General features: G+C 31.5%; 4 protein-coding genes, 1 long non-coding RNA gene and 1 pseudogene across 6 annotated transcripts; 2 read left to right on the top strand and 4 right to left on the bottom strand.

Annotated features, from left to right (window-relative positions):
- Positions 1-19: 19 nt before the first annotated feature.
- LOC117128406 lies at positions 20-262 on the bottom strand. The gene has a single exon (XM_033280667.1). The coding sequence runs from the start codon at positions 191-193 to the stop codon at positions 80-82; it is 114 nt and encodes a 37-aa protein (XP_033136558.1). The 5' UTR covers positions 194-262; the 3' UTR covers positions 20-79.
- A 2,434-nt stretch (positions 263-2,696) lies between these two features.
- Positions 2,697-4,308, bottom strand: LOC103849775 (methyltransferase N6AMT1-like). 2 transcript variants are annotated; one of them, XM_033276997.1, is made up of 2 exons: positions 3,884-4,308; positions 2,697-3,684 (listed from the first exon to the last, which is right to left on the bottom strand). In XM_033276997.1, exons 1-2 carry the CDS (start codon positions 4,058-4,060, stop codon positions 2,929-2,931), a joined length of 933 nt encoding a protein of 310 aa, XP_033132888.1. In that variant the 5' UTR covers positions 4,061-4,308; the 3' UTR covers positions 2,697-2,928. The 2 variants fall into 2 exon arrangements, with proteins under 2 accessions (XP_033132888.1, XP_033132894.1); XM_033277003.1 differs by having other exon boundaries at positions 3,888-4,034.
- A 1,066-nt stretch (positions 4,309-5,374) lies between these two features.
- Positions 5,375-6,101, top strand: LOC103849777 (protein RALF-like 10). Its single transcript, XM_009126508.3, has one exon. The coding sequence runs from the start codon at positions 5,617-5,619 to the stop codon at positions 5,866-5,868; it is 252 nt and encodes an 83-aa protein (XP_009124756.1). The 5' UTR covers positions 5,375-5,616; the 3' UTR covers positions 5,869-6,101.
- A 527-nt stretch (positions 6,102-6,628) lies between these two features.
- On the bottom strand, positions 6,629-7,215 carry LOC103849778. Its single transcript, XM_009126510.3, has 2 exons — positions 7,099-7,215; positions 6,629-6,901 (listed from the first exon to the last, which is right to left on the bottom strand). Exons 1-2 carry the CDS (start codon positions 7,196-7,198, stop codon positions 6,795-6,797), a joined length of 207 nt encoding a protein of 68 aa, XP_009124758.1. The 5' UTR covers positions 7,199-7,215; the 3' UTR covers positions 6,629-6,794.
- Positions 7,102-12,172, bottom strand: LOC103861109 (annotated as a pseudogene).
- A 42-nt stretch (positions 12,173-12,214) lies between these two features.
- LOC108870587 lies at positions 12,215-18,018 on the top strand. Its single transcript, XR_004451716.1, has 2 exons — positions 12,215-14,713; positions 14,793-18,018. It is a non-coding gene; the product is annotated as an uncharacterized LOC108870587 (long non-coding RNA).
- The last annotated feature ends 3,128 nt before the right edge of the window (positions 18,019-21,146 follow it).

The raw sequence follows: 21,146 nt of genomic DNA, 5'->3' as shown, positions 1-21,146 counted from the left end.
CTCTTTGCACTGTTGGATAAATTAACTTTAGTTAGTAAAATAAAATGGAATATACGGAGCAAAATCGGATGATAAATAGTTAGAACTCCTTACAAAGTTTCCGGAATTGGTATGGTTGAGCTGAAGCTGCATAAGATGAAATTACCAAAGAGAGAACCAAAAACAAAGCAACCAACCACAAATTTTTCTTCATTTCTGTCTCTGTGTTGGTGTCTTTAAATGTTTTAGGTGTGTAATATCTCCAGTTGCAGATTAAAGCGTGAGGTTTTATATAATGAGCAGGCAGCGTGTGGAAATCATATAGCCGCCGCCTGACCTGAAGAAGAGTCCTCGACGTAGACAAGACATGTGCTTATTCTTTTAACAACTTGTTAACTTATGTCTTTGTCCTTCACCTACGATGGGGTTCATTAAACTCGATTTATTCCCATGACTATGTCAATCTTCACAACTAGCCTATGTAAGAGGTCCAATAAACACACAAGAAACCCTGTTGATATTTTTAGTTTTTTTTTTGTCTAAATAGAACCATACAAGTGAGAACTGGAATCAATCATGATTCCTACAGCTTAGATAGAACATGACTAATGGAGGGTGAAATTCTTAGCCGGTTCTTAATTTAAGAGCCGATTCTTAGTTTTTTTAGTTAAAAATTAAGAGATGGTTTCTTATATTCCGCTAAGAACTCCACTTTAAAACCCTCCATTAATCATGCTATTAGAGCATCATTAGTAATGAATTTCTTAAACTGAGTCTCTCAGTATATCCCCTATATATTAAAAGAGAAGCATTACAACATATTTTTGTAGCCACATGTCATCACCACAACCATTTTTAGAATCCTTAGAAAAATATAATTAGTCCATATAAATATATAATAAGCTTTTTATTAAACTAACTATAAATTAATCATAAATGTTCTTCATTGTTTCCCTAAATAAAAATCACGGAATTACCTAATGTGGCTAAAGTATATATGACAATTAATTATTTTGAATAATAAAAATTTGATAAAAATTAGTCTATTCTCTATCATTTTTAATTCATTTTAAAATAAATTAAACAACCACATCAACTATATAATAAAATTTTAGATTTTTTCGTATATGTTATATTTTGAGTTAAAAAAAATGAATATAAATGACTAAAGTTGTTAAAAATCTCACACTGAAATTTTTGTGATCCATGGTTTAAAATTTATGTTATAATAAGATACAAATGATTATGAAATTACATAAGTAAGAAGTCTCATTTAATAAATATTATATATATGCATATTAATATTTTTTAAAAATAAATTATATACCATATAAAATACATAAGTATTTTAATTTAGAATTTGATTTGAAATTTTTTGATAAACATTTTAAACAATTATTGACAACTTAATATTTAGATTTTAAACTTTGCATTGAATGTTTTTAAAATTATAAATTACTAAAACTATTAAACATCTCATAAATTTTTTATTGTTATCATTGATTTAAAATTTTTGTTACAAAGAAATACAAACGATCAAAAATAATATGAGTATAAAATATTTTTTAACAGATGTCAATATTAAAAATATACTATATATCTATGTTAATATCATTTAAACTTAATTTTATAACATATAAAATAGAAAAAAGTGTTTGTATGGAGAAATAAAATTTATTTAAGTATTTGTACCAATTTAATTATATACGTAATAGTTACTAAATTTTTAATTATTCATTATTTCATAATATGTAAAACATATATAATATTTAAAAATAATTTATATATAATATTCATTCCGCGCAAGTCGCAGATCTTAACCTAGTATAATAGTATTATGAAGTAAAATAGAAAAATTGACTAAAATTGATGTCATAAAATTTTAGGTGCAGACACGTGTAGAATTAGTCTCTCCTAACAAGTTCAACATTTTTAATGTAGGAGCGTACTTCTACTTTTTCTCTTTTCTCTTTCTTGCTTTTAGTTTTTATATTAATTTCATGAGAGATTCTTGCAAAATGTAACGAATGCGGATGTTCTTAGGCGCGCAAAGTGGAAAAAGTGTTGGATTATAATTGGGGATTTGACTTTTAAAATTTTAAGAAATTTACAATGATCTAAAGTTTGTAAAATCGATAATTTACCAATTACACTTTGACTTTCATAAACTTTTTCAGTCCCGAAAAACAATTAAAAGCTCCAACTTCTATTTTATCTTTTTTACAAAATAACTTATACTTTTATTGTATCAAGAAATTAAAATAAGGTGAAATTTTATACCCCACATATTTTTGTTGTACAACTCAACTTTTATGCCCCTATTATCATAACTAATTGTCTCATCAGACGAGAATTTAAAGGCGTGAGTGCAAGACTAACTAATAAAATTTTAGAAAAGTCTTACAAAAAAAAATAAAAGTCGCATGAACTTTGGAATCATTTAAAATTTTCAATTTAGGAAGATTTTTCTTCTTAAAGGATTGTTACTGAAATCTGAAACTGAATGTTACGCATGAACTGAACCATTTACTGAGAAAGATGATAAAATTTTCAGTCGAGTTGCATACTCAAACAGGATCTTCTTGAACTCTGTGATGATTCTCAAAGGCTTTGCAGTTGTAGGATTCTTAAGACATGGCAGAAGAGCGAGGAGTGATGAAAAACCAATACTGTACTTAGTTTTTTTATACACTAGAGTAAGAGAATATTCAAGTTCATAAAACAATATCAAGTTTCTTTTTAATCGATTTGTAATCATGTTCGCTTATATAAACTTTTACTAAGAAGTTATAATCAAATTCGAATTAGTAATTTACAAAATCGATGGACCAACACAGAACCGGATCTTCATTACAATCCAACACTAGAAAATTCACGGTTAACATAGACTTTAAAGGAGCCTTTGCAACATGGCAAGTTGTTGTAACAAAGAATGCTGCTGAGATCATTTCACCTCCATTGTTTCTCCATAAAAGATGACAAAGACCTCGAAAACTGCTTCACAAACGATTCTGATGACGTCTCCTTATCCACACCCTCCTCATCTTTATCTCTCCAGAACTTAAGTATAATAAGATTCTCCTCTTCAGTCGACCTCTGAACCACGATCCTCGACGCATAACCTCTCTTCCTCATCCCCAAACAAATCTCCGACGGGTAATTAGAAGTCAACGTCACCAAATAAAACCACCCCTTCTCAGAAAGCAAACGATCAACAACAGGCAAGACTCTATCGATAACACTCCTCCCATTCTCCCCTCCAGCCCAAGCAGATGCTATACCTTCCATACCAACCTCATACTCAGGCGTTGGAACATAAGGAGGGTTCACCACCATCACATCTACCAACCCAGCGAGTCTCTTCTCTAAGCAAGAAGCTATGTCCGTGCAGACAACCTCAGCAGAGACACCATGAGCTTGTAAAGTCTCGTTTGTCACTCTTGCGGCGATCTGGTTTGTGTCTGTGGCTATGTAATGAACATTGGGAAGCTTCTCTTTGAGGAGGAGGATGAGTGATGTGATGACGTATCCGCTTCCGCAGCCAATCTCCATACAAACCTTGGGATCGTGGTTTATAAGGTTGGTTTGGTCAGCGAGTAAGGCATCAACTAGAGCAAATGAATCGTCACAGGGCTCGTAGACTTCGCGATGCGAGCTTACGCGCAGGATATCAGCGGTTCTTGATGTCATCTCGGACATAACAGTCTACAAATGGACCAAAAGGTTCTAACTTTGAGAATGTGTCTTAAAGCAAAATCATTCAAAACTAGGACTGGAATTGAAAGTTTGAAACTTTACGATTCTCAGATCATTTTCGTGAATCATCAGACATGAATACAATATGAGATTAATCGTGGGTGATTCCTACACTCGAGAAGGAGTTCAAAGTGAGAAAGAGAGTTACCCACTGAAGATTAAGGGTTAAAGTGAGAAAGAGAGTTTTGGGTAGTCTTCGGAAACTTCGAGGAGGGTAGATTTCACCGAACAAGGAGGCGACGGAGACGGCGACGGCGACGGCGACGGCGGAATGAAACAAGAGAGTGTGCAGAAGAAGATTATAGAGTATAATTAAATCTTCCATTACATCTTATCAGTTGAGTTAAGAGTGAGCCGTGTAATGGGCCTAAAGGCCCATTAAGTCGGACGATTGAGAAATAGCAAATACTCTTGCTCCCAAGTATAACCACCACTACAAAGTAAATAGAGAAATTGCCCCCTATGATAACCAAAAAAATTATAATTCATTATCTAGATAAAAAAAAAAAACTGACTATGATATTCAACCTATTTTCTATCTTATTTGCTAAAATACCCTTCAAAACAACCGACACCACGGTTTCCTATTTTCTTCTATTAACTTTATTCTTTTTCATTTTTTTCCTTCTCTTTTCAGATCACCACTTCTTACAATCATATCTCTGTTTTTATAATTTGTTTTCATTTTGAATCTTGCAAAGCAGGTTGGAATTATTGCATCATCGAATATTATACAAATCTAGTTGTGAAGAATGACTACGGCGGCCGACACAGTAAATATGTAGTGGTGTCATAAAAGAAGAGTTGATAACTCGTCGAATCTATATGGTAGCGAAGAAGAGATGAATGTGTATGATCACCAATGTCTGAAAAAAGGAAGAAGTAATGAAAAAGATAAACTCGCCGACTATACTATTTGGTGAAAATAAATTATGGTATAGTATTGTTCTTTAGGTATATTGTATAATTGCTTGTAATATGAATTTTGTCTTTGTTCGAATGGTTGACAAAAGCTAAGATCATGCCTAATTCAAAGATATCTTTTTCATCAACAAAAGCTCTTATTTTTTCTCATATTAGTTTATATATGATGTTCAACTAATGCAAATAGAATGAACCATTTTTCTATACTATTTTATAAATGGCCCATACTATATATTGTACATGAAAAATAAAATATTAAAAAGTAGTATATATTTCTGATTTTCATTTTATTAAAATATTATAGGCCACTCATATCCATACCATGGAATTTAAGCATGTGATTAGGTGAAAATAGAATTCTTGTATCAACTAATTTCCACATGTTTTTACTGAATACCATGAAACCGTATTTGATTATTAGAACTGTAACGTATCTTATGTAAAATATCTTCTAGTAAATAGTATGCAGCTATATATGTATATATCATCTGAAACACAGACCGGAAACTTGTACTTAAAAAAGGCAAAACCAAGCTTTTATTGGGCTAATTGTCATCGACTTAATTATGTCAAAATCACCAGTATATTTTTCATTTATCTTTGTGTTTTGTATATACACCAAATTCTCCCTAAATAGATAATGGTTAGTTAATCTTTTTTTTTTGGGGTCAAATAAAGGTTAGTTAATGTTAGACTGTTCTAAATTGACAACATAGTTTTGAGTTTTACTTTTGTTTTTTTTTGCTATTCTATGCTCTAAAAGTATATTTCTAAAAATATAAATCTATATACTTGATTTAGGAGGTAATTCTGTTAATTATGTAAAAAAGGATAATTTTATCTATACTGGTTTAGGAAAATAGATATGAACATATCTATATATACCCTTGTAGTCCGAAGAACAAACATATAAAAACACAAGATTAAAATTTGTTCTTGAGTAGCAGGAGAGAAATCATGAAAACTTTGGTGATTTGCTTATTGATGATTAGTAGTGTTGTGATAATAGGAAATGTAGCAGAGGTTTCTGCTGGTAAAGGTAAGTATTTAGATCCAGGGGTGCTTGACCGTTGCTTGGGCTCTAACCCGCCACCCAAATGTCATATTCCCGATCCCAAGGATAAAACTCGTCCACCTTCTCACGACTATCGTCGTGGTTGCCTCGAAAGTCAACACTGCCGTCCGACTAAAACCTCAGATGGTGTTTAACCCAGAAACCCCTTACACATGATTTTTGATACTATATTTACATATAGACAAAGATTATGCATTGTGTAATATATTATTATTATTATTATTATCATATGTACAGTTTTGCTTCAATTTTCGGACTATTTTTTCAAGTATTTTTTGGCATGCAATTTCCAACATAAGTTTGAAATAATGTATTGTGATAAATGTATCGATCAATTACCTTCAAATAATATAATATAAATTTATTATTCACAGATATTTATATTAGTAAAAATAACCAAAATAATTAGAATAATATTATTAAATTTTGAAAAGTAACGAACTTACATACATAATTGTATATATAAACAGCAACTGGCTTTTAACATTTGAACATACCTATGGATTTGTTTCAGAATTTTTCACCAATTAGTATAGGTGATATTTAAACAAATTTCTTTTAATTCTTTCATAAATCCTATAAATATTTCCGAAAATATATATTGAAAATAAATCAAAACTGGATCCATATATCATATTTAATCACTTACTCAGATTTGGATAAAAAAAAATTTATAGTCCAATTAAAGATTAAAATATCGGATCCACAGTGAATCTTGCATCATATATATATATATATATATATATATATATATATATATATATATATATATTATTTTTGCTAGTACTCTTTCCATTTCATAATATAATCAATTTGGCTGAAGATTATTTTTAACTCATCATAGTTGTAGAGTCAATAATCAATTTTAATTAATATAGTGTATATATGTGTGTGTGTGTGTAAAAATTAGTTCAATGAATGATATTCACCTCTCTTTTATTTTCTTTACAATACATCATTTGGAGCAATATGACGCAATGAAACAACACTTTACAGAATAGTAAGAAATCAAAAGCTATAGGAAAGGATTACCGAGATGAAAGATGATTACATGTCACAATTATAAATGATTAGGTGGATCGTTTCCATGATGAGCAGATCTAGAAACACTCCCTCTAAAGCCGATCTTCATTCCTTTGTTGAGATGTATATTTCCAATCCCTTTTTCTATTTATAATTCGATAAACCATGCATGAAATGAAACAGTGAACATAATTTCAGTGTATGCATGTATGCACTAATGCACATATTAACAATTGCATAATTTCTATATAAACACACAACTAATTGTTACTAGTTTAGTTACCACATCTTATGGTGTTACTAAAAATCAATTTTATAAGAGAAAAGTGATGGAAACTTACTTGTCGTGCGAGATGAGTAAGTTACTCTGGCCAAAGTTGGGTTTAGTGTAATAGACAAGAGGAGCATCAAACCAATTAGCAAACCTAACTTCCAATTCATCTCTTTTATTTTGAAAGAACGCTTGATGCTGGCCTTATAATATAGAAAGAGAAATCTGTTGCGGTGGAGCTGTCAATCATTTACAATGAATGATGCTTCTCAGAAGTAATGTACCAATTAACATAAAGTTTAATAATCATTTGGACCTTTTCTTTTATCGATCAAGTTATGCGAGGTTGTTTAGTTTAACGAAGTCAAATTAGACTACAGGGTGTCATGTTTAATCTATATGCATAAATCCTCCATCCCAATGAAACATATGGTTAGTTTCAAAAAAAAATTAGGCACCATTTTCTCAATTTTTTTTCGTTGAACTGACTAACACCTTTTCTCCATTTTTGTTTTTGTTAGATATAGACTTGCATGTTCCATGACCAAAATAAATAAGTACTACAGGATTATGCAGTAAGGAAATTACGCAGCTTTTGGAGCTGATCAAAAGTTATTAAATGGAGTTTTCATCCTCTGCTTTCACAGTTAGACTTCAACTTTCAAACATTTGACCAAACAACATGTAATTTACTAATCCTTATATACTTTGGGTATGAAGAGTTCAATTGAAACTCTTCATACATCTAAATGCGCATACATGTCAATCCAACATCCACGACGGCAGCTCTCATGCTGCATCTCCCACTGCTTTCGCCTTGCTAACAGCTTTAGTGACGGCCCGCAGATCCTGACTTACTAGGTGATGCTTCTATATTCACTGGTGGATAAATTAACTGTAGTTAGTAAAATAAAATGGAATATAGGGAGCAAAACCAGATGATAAATATTTGGAATTCCTTACAAAGTTTGCGGAATTGGTACGGCTGAGTTGAAGCTGCATAAAATGAAATCACCAAAGAGAGAACCAAAAACAAAGCAACCAACCACAAATTTCCCTTCATTTTATTCTGTCTTGATGGTGGTGTCGTAGGTGAAATTTATTCTGTTATGTAATATGTGGTTTTGTACCAAGTATAAATGACAACATAACTCATAAGGTGTATATATAATGAGCAGGTAGCGTGTGGGAAACATATAGCCTGACCTGAAGAAGAGTCATGGATACAGACAAACATGTACTTAATCTTTTACAATTCGTGAACTTGTTATGTCATTGTCCTTCATTTACGATGGGATTCATTGAACGCGACTAAGTCCCATGACTTTCCAATAAACACACAAGAAGACCTGTTGAGTGGGGGAGCTTTGTTTCTGACACAAAAATTAGGGAAATTGTATGATGTCTGATTTTTCTTTTTGGTTTTTGATTCAGTTAATAGAACAATACAGCTGAGAACTGAAATCAATCATGATTCCTACAACTAAGGGAAAATGGAAAACGTTTGCGAACTGACATATCCTTAATTATACTATGATACGACTAACGTTATTTGCATAAACAACAACAAAGACTAAGTCTCGAGAAATTTAACGTGAAATATTTTGCTTGTACAACTCAACCTTTATGCACACATCATCAATTGTGGTGTCATCAGCCAAGAATGTTCAAAATCACGAATAAAAGACTAACTAATAAACTTTACGAGTGGTCTCTTAGTTCGTCGCCTTTTGCTATCTAGCAACATTGGTCCGCCGGTGGTGAAAAACTACGTGGTGCGCCGATCGAAACTATATACATTAATATTAGTTATAAGTTGAATAAAGAGAAAAAATACAGAAAATCACATATATAGCAATATTAGATTTTATTAACTATTTTTAAATGGAGCTTTTTCTTATGTATTACTCACTAAGTTTACGGATTTGGTGTGGCTGAGACGAAACCATATAAGATGATGAGATCCCCAAAGAGAGAAACAAAAATAAAGCAATGAACCACAACTTTCTCTTCATTTCTTATGATTTGTATTTGCTTGTTGTGCGATATTAAAGTTTTACGTATATATGTGTATTTATATGAACCAAAGGTGTGACTATAATCATACTCAATATTTAATTAAATGGGTCTTTCTGATGATTTTCATTCATCTTTACTTCGAAGCGGTGATGATGCAGTCTTTCAAGATATAATCTTTTATGATTCATAGATTTTCTTGGAGGGTAAGTTATGGAGGATAAGTTCAAAAAAAAAAAAAAAGTTATGGAGGATATTGATTTAAAAAGTTATGAAGAGTGAAATTATATCTACTAATAATAGCAATCCCAATTAATTTCAAAGGTTGTGAATCTACTTATGTTGAAAGGTTGTGTCTTTTATAAAAGATGTGTAAATGGTTGTGTCTTTTCTAAAAGTTCTATGTTGTAAGGTTGTGTCTTTTCCAATTAATTCCTAAGGTTGTGAACTTCAGTTATGTTGAAAGGTTGTGTCTTTTAAAAAGAAGTGTAGAGGGTTGTGTCTTTTCTAAAAGTTCTATGTTGTAAGGTTGTGTCTTTTCCAATTAATCCCTAAGGTTGTGAAATTTAGTTATGTTGAAAGGTTATGTCTTTCGAAAAATATGTGTAGAGATTTGTGTCTTTTCTAAAAGTTCTATGTTGTAAGGTTGTGTCCTTATAAAAATTGTCTAAAAGTTGTGACTATTCATAAGTATCTTTTAAAAAATGAGAAGTTGTGAGTATTATAAAAATGCGACTATTCAGATTGAAAGATTATGACTATTCAAATAGGTTTTAAAAAATCTATAAATAGTCTCTCCTATGTATTTTTCAAATTAAATTTTCACTAATCTACAAACACCAAACTGAACAACTTTTGAAACTCATGTCAGAATCAAACTGGATACCTTGGTCCAACAGGAACTAGTGGCGTCTCCTGCTGGTCTGTGTAGCCTTTGTCTCCGAAGCTGATTCTCCCAATAACGTCAATGAAATTCCCAATACACATTGAGAAGGAGTTTGCGGTAATATTTGTTTTTGCCAGTACACTTGGAACAGAGTAATCTTCCAAACCAAGCCCGAGAAGACCGTTCAAAGCAATACCTTCCCCGAACAAACCTGTCTGATTCTGACCACAACTGCATCCCAAACACATGTCAAAATGCAAAAAAAAAAAAAAAAAATTAAACAAAGTAATTACTTACCCAAGCGTGACATTAGCTTTAACAGGCTCTAGACCATCATCCTCTGTGACCAAATGCAACACATCCTCGACCAAGTTCCCTCTGGTGAATGTGTTGTTAGAAAGGTACTGGATCTGATAAGGGCAAATACTTGCAGGAGAAGAACATCCTCTCGATCCAAAACAACGCTTGTCACTGCATCTAATGCTTGAGCTCGTAGAAGATGCGTTGGGGCTGTATATATTGAGTGGTCGACTCTGTGTCAAAAGAAGAGAAACGAAAAATATCACTTTAAGAGAAAGTATGAATTAAAAAAAAACAAAAGAAAAAGAGTATATGCTTTCTTGAGGAGAAAGGTACCTGTGGAAGTCCAAATATCTTTCAAGTCACGGATACACGTTGTACCACAGTTACAAGGCAACCAAAACAAATCGCTGCCCGTGTCCAGAGCCACGAATTAGCCGGTGTTCCCACAGAGACATTGGCATAATGGAGGCTGAAAGCAAATTATATTCAATAAACATGAATAATATTCAAAACATGATTCTTGTTAACCAAGAGGAGAAGAGGCGTTACGATCCCAGAACGTCGACTCCAATCGTGAGGTTTCCCCGCATGAACGTGACGGATGGCTTTTCGTTGTTGGAAGCAAGACCTCGACCCCTGATCAACTGGTCACGGTGGGCCAAAACCTTGAAGTACTCCATACTTCCCTTCTCGGGAACAAGATTGTCAAGCCCTAGAGTCTGCTTGACAGCATCAGAGAACATGTGGTGAACTTCGAAGCTGAACTTCCCAGTGGCCTCACATCTCTCTAATCCCCAACTCACCACCATTAACACAGACAAGAACACAAAAACATGACGAACAAGGGTAATATAGATTTTTCTCATAAATTTTTCTAATATTATTTCAAAGCTTTTTTTGTCTAAAGATGTGTTTTTTATTTTACAAAAATGCATAATTTTTTAAGGATTCTCAAAATTGCTGAGGACATATATTGTTATCCTAAATTATGCATAACTTTTTAAATGAGTTATATTTTATTTTATTTTCCTATCTATTTTATATACATTTAAATATAATATTAAAATTATCTATGAATGTCAGAAATTTTAATTTTTGGATAATTTAATTTTTTTGTAAGATATATCTATAAATTATTGTACCTATTGGTGATTGTAGTCTTTACAGATGAACTATTGCAACTATTCATAATAGTAAATTTTGGTTATGAACCATTGCAATTTTTGGTATTGGTTATTAATCATTGTAACATTTAACTCTCTATATAAAGAGTTGTAAAGTTGTGTGTATTAGCAAATCATAATTAAAAATAAATAAAAAAAATAGAGAGAAAAAGAGAGATTCACTTTTTCAATTGATCATCAAAGATCTTGAAGAAACAAATCAAACACAAAACTTTATTTGTTATTCATGCGCCTCCTAATTAGCAAACCTGTTTTTTTTGGTTAACTGTTGATGTTATCATTTTTTATAGGAAAAACAAAATGCATCTCCTGGTGAAGCAAACGACATCTTTGTTTCTTAAAGCAAACAACATCTTTTGTCATCCCTGAACCAACGTCTTCCTCGAATAACAATGGCACCTCTTTAAAAGATTTATTTATATATGTCATCCTCTCTGATATTGTACTCTTTCCATTGGTTCTTTTATATCTTTTGAGATTTTTATTAATGAAAGTTACGTCTTGTTCTATATTTGTAGGTGTTTACTAGATTCCATTAATTAAATATTAATGAGTTTTGGAACAACGAAGTTGGTACCATCTTTTTCTCTTCAAATTTTTTTTTTTCACTAAAGGCTTGCAATAATAGAGAATGGAGAGATATCAATGGCTGTAGTCCCACTTGTTCCAAGGTGATTTCTCGTTTTTTGACACCTTTTGTCAAATTAGTGTTATACTTCTGTACGAACGAAGAAATGTCATTGGACTCAGACTTTGAAAAATTTGTTTGGACGTGTCTTTTCACAAAACTGAAATATGTTAGTTATAAGAATTGTGTTTTTACGTAGTAGAATATATTAGAAAGGTATGCCTTTTTTATAAAAATGAATGAAGTCTATTAGTTTGATATGTTGTGTATCTTCATTATAAAAAAAAGTTTTTCTTTTCACAATAAACTAAACTCTATTCATTTTAAGAATTGTGTCTTTTATGAAAAATGAACTCTATATCAATTCAATTCTCTCGTTCGAATGGGGAGATAGATAGTTTTAAGTTGTAACTTTTCATCATAAAAATAAATTAGTTTAAAAGTAGTTAAAAATATCTCAGTAGGTGTCTTTCTACAATTAATAGTTTTTAGAGTTATGTCATCTCATTATAAAAAAAACTAGTAATAATAATCTGAAATAATGTTAGAAATTGAGTCTTTTCATATAAAAAAAATGTATTAGTTTTAAGAATTGTATTTTACATTATTAAAAAGATATCTTTTTATGAAAAACTGAACTGTATTATTAATTGTAAGAGTTGTGTTTCTTCATTATAGAAAAAATTATGTCTTTTCATACCAAAAAAAAACTGAACTCTATTAATATTAAGAGTGGTGTCTTTTCATTGTTAAATAAATTAGTTTAAAAATAATTGAAATATTCCAATAAGTATGTTTCTACAATTATTTAGTTTTAAAGAGTCGTATCTTCTCATTATAAAAAATAATTTATTTGTGTAAAACATTTATTTCTTTACGAAAAATTGCAAACAATTTTTTATAAAAGATTATCTTATAAAATGTGAAATATCTATTTTTATAAATGAGTTACCGTGCGACATCGCACGGGTTCCTTGCCTAGTTTTTATAATATGAGTTTCAAATAACGCGTGAATGAACTCTGAAATGAACATAAAATACATATATGACTAAAGAAGACTTTGAAGACGAAAAAACAAACAAATGAAGACCAGGTTTTGTACGTAGATGATTTAGTCTCTTTCTGTTTCAATAGTTAAGCTCATCCACACACACGTTTACAATTGAAGATTATGTAGTTTCTAAAACAAATATTTAAATGCAATTTTGTTGTTGTTGTAGTACCTTTGCTAACGATGAAAAGAACTACTCGACAGGAGTCGCAGTACATACTCACATTTCTTATCTTCGACTTCAAAATGAGTCCTTGTTGCACGTTATCAAAATGCTCTTACACATTTGAAGCCTCTAAATTTTGAGTGTCTGATGGGTACATATGGAGAATATAGGTCCATTCCTAGATTATACTATTAATAACGTTTCTTCTTCCTCTTGAAATAGGTACATCTTATAAGTCCATGTTTAAACTGAAGTTATAAAGAACTCTTAGGTCATGAATGATTAATAAAGAGAGAAGTCATATTGTCGCAGCAAACTACAAAACATCCACGATTGATAGACGGCAGCTCTCATGCTGTATCTCCCACTGCTTTGGCCTTGCTAATGAGAGAAAACTTAGTCAAAGATAAATTTGAAATGAAATAGCTCATAAGAGTAGCTTTATTGTGCAAAACATAAATTAAGAACATAGAAAAGCTTAAGCTTGTTTTCAGGAAAAAAAGACACGATTTTATTACACATAGGTGAAGGAGTAGCTGCTATAGAGGCAGCCAAAGTTACTTTCTTCATCACATTACAATCATATTTATACTAATGTTCAACTTGCAAAAGAAACTTTTTTTTTGTCACTAATTAACTTCATTAAAAACTAAAAGTAAAGAATAAGCCCCGAGAGGCCCAGGCCTAATAGGTTTGTTACAATGGAAAAGAAGTTCGAAGAGTCTCTTTCGCTAATGCATCAGCCTCAGCGTTCAGAGATCGAGAGAAATGCGAAAACAAAATTGATGCAAGGTAAGTAGATATCGAACGGATGTCTTTCACAATCCCGATGATTTCCTTAGCCTGAGTGATGCCGGAGATTGCTCGTACGAGCGTTAGATTGTCGGAGAACACATCGAGAGCGGTGATATCAAGAGTGATCGCCATGCAGAGGGCTGATCTAATTGCGGAGGCTTCTGCGATTAGGGGTTATCCAATCGAGCGTTCAATCACTGATCCTTTGATTGGGAACTTGAGCTTTTGGCCTGAGAAAATTCAAGCCAAACCCGCCATCAGATTGTCCTTGTTCCAAGCCGCATCCGTCTTGCAGGTTACTCGATTTTCATCTGCAACCCCTCGAAAAGAATCTCGCGTTTGGCTACGGTCAGTATGAGATAAGTTGCTTCCTTTTTTGACTTGTGCTTGCGACGTTGACCATTCTCTTGCTAACTTGATTCCCCTCAATGCTGTTTCCTCAGGAGTTTAATATCGACCATCAAAGATCAAGGTGTTCATGGACTTCCAGATAGACCACACTATCCAAGGGAGGATGTTTTGAGTAATACCTGAGGGTGGGAGACAAAAGACTTTCCTGAATTGGACTACCGCATCTGAGAAAGTTGTGACTGCAGCTAGGTGAACTGCTCTGTGGAGGGGTATGAGTTCCCATACATTCTGTGCATACTGACAGGTAAAGAAACAATGTAATCAGTCTCTGCTTCTTGGCACCTTACACATCCCGTTGCTGACGTTACTCCTCTTCTTTGCAGATTCGATCCAAGAGAGATAGCTTTCTGGAGGATCGACCATAAGAAAGTTTTCATCTTTGGTGAGAATTTTCCTGCCCAAACATCTCTAATCCAACTGAATTCACCTTCTGCTCTTGCTAAACTTGTTTGATTTAGGGACATACTTGCAGCAAAGTAACCAGATTTTGTGGTGTACAGGCCCGATGAAGTCTGGTGCCAGATAAACGAGTCTTCCGCACCTGTTGAGCTTGGTTTGATACATAGAATCTGCATTGAAAGATTGGGTAAGAGTTCCTCGATTCTTTGCTTGTTCCATTTTAGCTCAGAAGTTAGAAGATCTGCCACTGTGAGGTCTAGGGCTTCTTCCTTGATAGGTCCCATAGGCTTCAATACTCTATCCAGTGAGATCCATGAGTCCTTCCAGAGTCTGATAGTTTGGCCATTTCCTATAGACTTTCCCAAATTCTCTTTTAATAGATGAAAATGCTTCTCCACCCATGAAAGCAATTCTTTGTTGGTTCAATCTCTAGGAAGCTCTTGTTTTTACAATATTTTGCCACTAGAATTCTACTTGCAAAAGAAACCTAGCACATGAATTTATATCATCATGTTGAGCTTGTTGGTATTGTCTTGAACTTAAGCAGCTTGTTTAACTGAAATAATAGTAAATTTTCAAATTCGCCTAAAATCGCCTAAAATCACTAAAATCAAATTAAAATCACTAAAATCAAATTATTTCAAATTTAAGATTGAACCACTACTATATTTTTGATTTATGAAATCTCGAAAGCGTTTAAAAGTTCATTAGTAGGTTTTTGATAATCACATTAACATATCTCTGGCTTATACAAAGCAAAATTTTTCATACTGTTTCACGTATCCAAAAAGGAATAAAATGTATGGTTAGTTTAACGACTATAATATAGACAACTGCCTTACAATAATACTTCTTCCAAGATATCATTAATTAGTATAACGATTTATATATTTGAACAAAAAACGACTATATATATAGACAACTGCCTTACAATAATACTTCTTCCATAATTTTAGTCTTTTAGATATCAGATGTCAAAGAGCATGAACGTCGTTATCTAGAGATGTATTTTTCATTTTTCAATGTGAACAAAAGATAAGGACAATCGTACGGTACATATATGAATAAACATAAAAAATGAGCACAAGTGTTTTCACTGACTTTTTTCAATGTTTTCTGATGGAGAAAAGAAAAGAAATGGGCAGTCGAGAAAAGAATCAAAACATCGAGCCAGTCGGCCATTAATTTTGTTCTTATCATCTTCACTTAAAGTACATAGTATAAGGTTCATACCATATTAAATTATAAGAACATATATGACGCATTAGACTGCATTTGGGACTGCGGCTAGAGACGGCGGCTCCCTCCCACCAAATTGACGATCGCGTGGAGATTTACTTGGAAGTACTTCAATCTTCTTTATCTTGCGAATGTGAAACGTTTCTTCTTCTAGAAAGTTTCAAGTATGAATATAAGAATTATATAACAGTAGAAATAACATACATGTAAATGTAGCAAATATGTTATATGATAATATGAAGCTTTTTACTCTCTTTTTGAAGTTTCATTAGTAGTAACCTAATAACTTCTCATCATGCATAGAGGAAAGAGGATAAAAGTATTAATAATACTTACTGGAGTTGTATAACTGAGTTATAACGACGTATGATGAAATTGCCAAAGAAAGAATCAAAAGCGAAACAATCAAACATAACCTTCCCTTCATCCTTCTGGTGATACGTTCAATCAGATATGCAACTTCAGGGTTTTATCATAAAGTTTGCAGGTCTTTATACATAAACGTATATAGTACAGAACTGATATAAACATAAAGTCAATATCTATGTTTGCGAGGAAGAGGTTAGACTATATGCACGCTTTTTGGTTCAAGCAAAAGTTTACTATTTTTTAATTTAATTATCCATCAAATTTTTGCAAGTTGATTAAAAGCAGCATGCATGAAATCTCTTATGATTATTAAAATAAAATAATAATAAACAGAGAGAGAAAATTGGTAAGAGATTTTTTTGAAAAGTTTTTCAAATGATTAAGATACTATACCGTCAATTGCTCTATTTCTATTAATTAATTAATTTATTTAAAATTTTAGTTTTTTTTTTTTTTTTTGACGTCGAACGGCCATTCTATTACTCAAGCTTGAGGTGGTCTGGGTAACCAGACCGGAATAGAACAACCAATAAAAAGTAACTCTCTCCGAAATGTCCTAGCAGTCTTAGCTAAAAAGTCCGAAAACTGATTGCGCACTCGTGGAACATGTATGATTTTGAAGTCCGGAAAGCAAATCTGCAGCGTCTCTATCTTCTCCAATTCTGTCGCAAATTTTGACCATTTTTGGGGTTCATTTATCATAGCAATCAGCTCCTTGCAGTCTGTTCCAAAACTCTGACATGTCATTTAAAATTTTAGTTACAAAATAAAACTATATTAATACTATATTTGTGAGATACGTTAAATGGGTATATACAGATTCTGATGCTCTAAGTTTTAGAATTAATTAATTTCATAATAACGATTGTTTTATTCCAGCTAATCTAAAATAATGGAGTACTATTGAAGCATATATGCAAGTCAAACAAAAATGTTTTTTTCCAAGCAATGTACTAATATGCCTTGGTTGGTCCGTCCAACGACCCTAACCGACGTTTGGGGAACCTCCTCCTCATACGGATTCTGAGCCTTGGCCCCCACGCTTCGACACACTTCCTGGTGTTTCGATCTTCTTTGTTTTGTGAATATGAATCATTTCTCTTATTTCGTCTTACACAAAATTAATGTAAGAAATTATATGTTAGTACATTCCTTAGCTTACTTTTTTTTTTGTAATTTTATCATCAACTTTGGTGCGATAACTGTTCTAATGAACTTATGGTGATATCGTATATAGATTCCTTAAGGTCTTTGGCTACCGCATACATTGAAAAACATAAAGCAACTCGGATGGTAAATATTGTAGTACTCACTGATTTTGCGAGTTTATATGGCTGAACTAAGATCATCTTAAGTGAAAACAACAAAGAGAAACCAAAAGTGAAGCAATAAACCACAACTTTCTCTTCATTTTTGTTTTTGTTTTCTATTGTATTGTTTATGTTTTGTTTGTATGGCATACACGTGTGTATTTCTTTTAAATCAAACATATATAATTAGAAATTTCCTTTTATGTTATTATATGAAAGCTTTTATACGATATTTTGTCAATTCTATTAGTTTAAAATGTCGACGACGGGAAGGCTTCATAAAGAAAATAGTGTCAACCTAAAAGCATGGATTGTAATTTGTACATTTGAACTAAAATCTATGTTTCAAAATTCAAATAACGCGTGAATGAACTCTAAAATGAACATAAAATACAGATATGACTAAAGAAGACTTTGAAGAAAAAAACAAAAGAAGACTAGGTCTTGATTCTGGTTGTACGGGGATGATTTACTCAATCTTTCTGTTTGAATAGTTAAGCTCATCCACACACGTTTACAAATATTTAATGCAATATTGTTATCATAGTAGTACCTTAATTTGCCATAGATGAAAAAAACTAGTTGACATGACACATGAGTTACATGACACATGCTCACATTTCTTCTCTTTGACTTCACATTAGTCCTTGCAGCACGTTATCAAAATGCTCATACACATTTAAAGGCTCTATTGTAAGTGTCTGTTTGGTGCATATGGATAAATATAGGTTCATTCCTAGATTATACTAAAGCGCATTTTCTTCGTCCTCGTGAAATTGCGACATCTTTTAAGTCCATGTCTAAACTGAGCTATAAAGAGCATTTAGATCATGACTAGTGAAAGATAAGTCATATTGTCGTAGCAAAGTACAAAAGTCCAATCTTGATCTAGTGCAAATATGTATTCCATAGACCAATACATTCTACATTTTGGACCTTTAAAAAAAAAAAGAAAAAAAAATACATTCTACATTATACCTACAAAAATATTGAGTTTTTGGTAAATACTTTATATACTGAAGCCTATAATCTTTAGTGTTGTTTTAAAATTTATACCATATTCTACATTTGTATTAATGTATGCTAAACTCTTTTTCATGGTAAATGAGCATCTTTCAATTATTTTTATCAAATAATTTAATAAAACTATATAATACTCCATAAATCGATGGAATAACCACTATAAAGTTATTATTTTCTTGATAAATGGAGACGACAAAGGCTCCAAACCTCTTTGAAAATCATCATATGTTAGTGCAGGATGCAACTAGGCATTAAAACAATATTGTCATATTTTTTGAAACTTTCTCAAAATCTATGGACTAACCCCTACAAAAATATTGAGTTTTTGGTAAATACTTTATATACTGAAGCCTATAATCTTTAGTGTTGTTTTAAAATTTTTACCATATTCTGCATTTGTATTAATGTATGCTAAACTCTTTTTCATGGTAAATGAGCATCTTTCACTTGTATTTATGAAATAATTTAATAAAACTATATAATACTCCCTAAATCGATGGAATAACCACTATAAAGTTATTATTTTCTTGATAAATGGAGATGACAAAGGCTCCAAACCTCTTTGAAAATCATCATATGTTAGTGCAGGATGCAACTAGGCATTAAAACAATATTGTCATATTTTTTGAAACTTTCTCAAAATCTATGAACTAACCCCTACAAAAATATTGAGTTTTTGGTAAATACTTTATATACTGAAGCCTATAATCTTTAGTGTTGTTTTAAAATTTCTACCATATTCTTCATTTGTATTAATGTATGCTAAACTCTTTTTCATAGTAAATGAGCATCTTTCAATTATTTTTTATCAAATAATTTAATAAAACTTCATAATACTCCCTAAATCGATGGAATATAACCACTATAAAGTTATTATTTTCTTGATAAACGGATACGACAAAGGCTCCAAACCTCTTTGAACATCATCAAATGTTAGTGCAGGATGCAACTAGGCATTAAAAAAATATTGTCATATTTTTTTGAAATTTTCTGAAAATCTATGGGCTAACCCCTACAAAAATATTGAGTTTTTGGTAAATACTTTATATACTGAAGCCTATAATCTTTAGTGTTGTTTTAAAATTTCTACCATATTCTACGTTTGTATTAATATATGCTAAACTCTTTTTCATGGTAAATGAGCATCTTTCAATTGTTTTTATCAAACATTTTAATAAAACTTCATAATACTCCCTAAATCGATGGAATAACCACTATAAAGTTATTATTTTCTTGATAAACGGAGACGACAAAAGCTCCAAAGCTTTTTGAACATCATCATATGTTAGTGCAGGATCCAACTAGGCATTAAAACAATATTATCATATTTTTTAAAATTTTCTCAAAATCTATGGACTAACCCCTACAAAAATATTGAGTTTTTGGTTAATACTTTATATACTGAAGCCTATAATCTTTAGTGTTGTTTTAAAATTTATACCATAATCTACATTTGTATTAATGTATGCTAAACTCTTTTTCATGGTAAATGAGCATCTTTCAATTGTTTTTATCAAATAATTTAATAAAACTTCATAATACTCCCTAAATCGATGGAATAACCACTATAAAGTTATTATTTTCTTGATAAACGAAGACGACAAAACCTCCAAACCTCTTTGAACATCATCATATGTTAGTGCAGGATCCAACTAGGCATTAAAACAATATTATCATATTTTTTGAAATTTTCTCAAAATCTATTGGCTAACCCCTACAAAAATATTGGGTTTTTGGTAAATACTTTATATACTGAAGCCTATAATCTTTAGTATTGTTTCAAAATTTCTACCATATTATAAATTTGTATTAATGTATGCTAAACTCTTTTTCATGGTAAATGAGCATCGTTCAATTGTTTTTATCAATTAATTTAGTAAAACTTTATAATACCTTCTAAATCGATGGAATTACCAATATAAAATTATTATTTTCTTGATAAACGGAGAGCACAAATGCTCCAAACCTCTTAGAACATTATCATAAGTTAGTGCAGGATGCAACTAGGCATTAAAACAATATTGTCATGTTTATTGAAATTTTCTCAAAATATACGGGCTAACCCCTACAAAAATATTGAGTTTTTGGTAAATACTTTATATACTGAAGCCTATAAATTTAGTGTTGCTTTAAAATTTATACCAAATTCTACATTTGTATTAATGTATGCTAAACTCTTTTTCATGGTAAATGAGCATCTTTCAATTGTTTTTATCAAATAATTTAATAAAACTATATAATACTCCCTAAATCGATGGAATAACCACTATAAAAGTATTATTTTCTTGATAAATGGAGACGACAAAGGCTCCAAACCTCTTTGAAAATCATCATATG

The sequence above is a fragment of the Brassica rapa genome, chromosome A01 (genome assembly GCF_000309985.2).
Source record: "Brassica rapa cultivar Chiifu-401-42 chromosome A01, CAAS_Brap_v3.01, whole genome shotgun sequence".
Taxonomy (NCBI): domain Eukaryota; kingdom Viridiplantae; phylum Streptophyta; class Magnoliopsida; order Brassicales; family Brassicaceae; genus Brassica; species Brassica rapa.
Note: the sequence above shows the minus strand (reverse complement) of the source record. Positions and strands in the feature narration are given on the sequence as shown.

Excerpts from the sequence above, each read along its gene's own strand:
- LOC117128406 (XM_033280667.1), bottom strand. The coding sequence starts at position 193 with ATGAAGAAAAATTTGTGGTTGGTTGCTTTGTTTTTGGTTCTCTCTTTG.
- LOC103849775 (XM_033276997.1), bottom strand. The coding sequence starts at position 4,060 with ATGGAAGATTTAATTATACTCTATAATCTTCTTCTGCACACTCTCTTG. Across the intron at positions 3,685-3,883 it reads TAACCCTTAATCTTCAGTGG|ACTGTTATGTCCGAGATGAC; the intron begins GTAACTCTCTTT and ends GTCCATTTGTAG.
- LOC103849777 (XM_009126508.3), top strand. The coding sequence starts at position 5,617 with ATGAAAACTTTGGTGATTTGCTTATTGATGATTAGTAGTGTTGTGATA.
- LOC103849778 (XM_009126510.3), bottom strand. The coding sequence starts at position 7,198 with ATGAATTGGAAGTTAGGTTTGCTAATTGGTTTGATGCTCCTCTTGTCT. Across the intron at positions 6,902-7,098 it reads TTACTCATCTCGCACGACAA|AAAAAGGGATTGGAAATATA; the intron begins GTAAGTTTCCAT and ends AATTATAAATAG.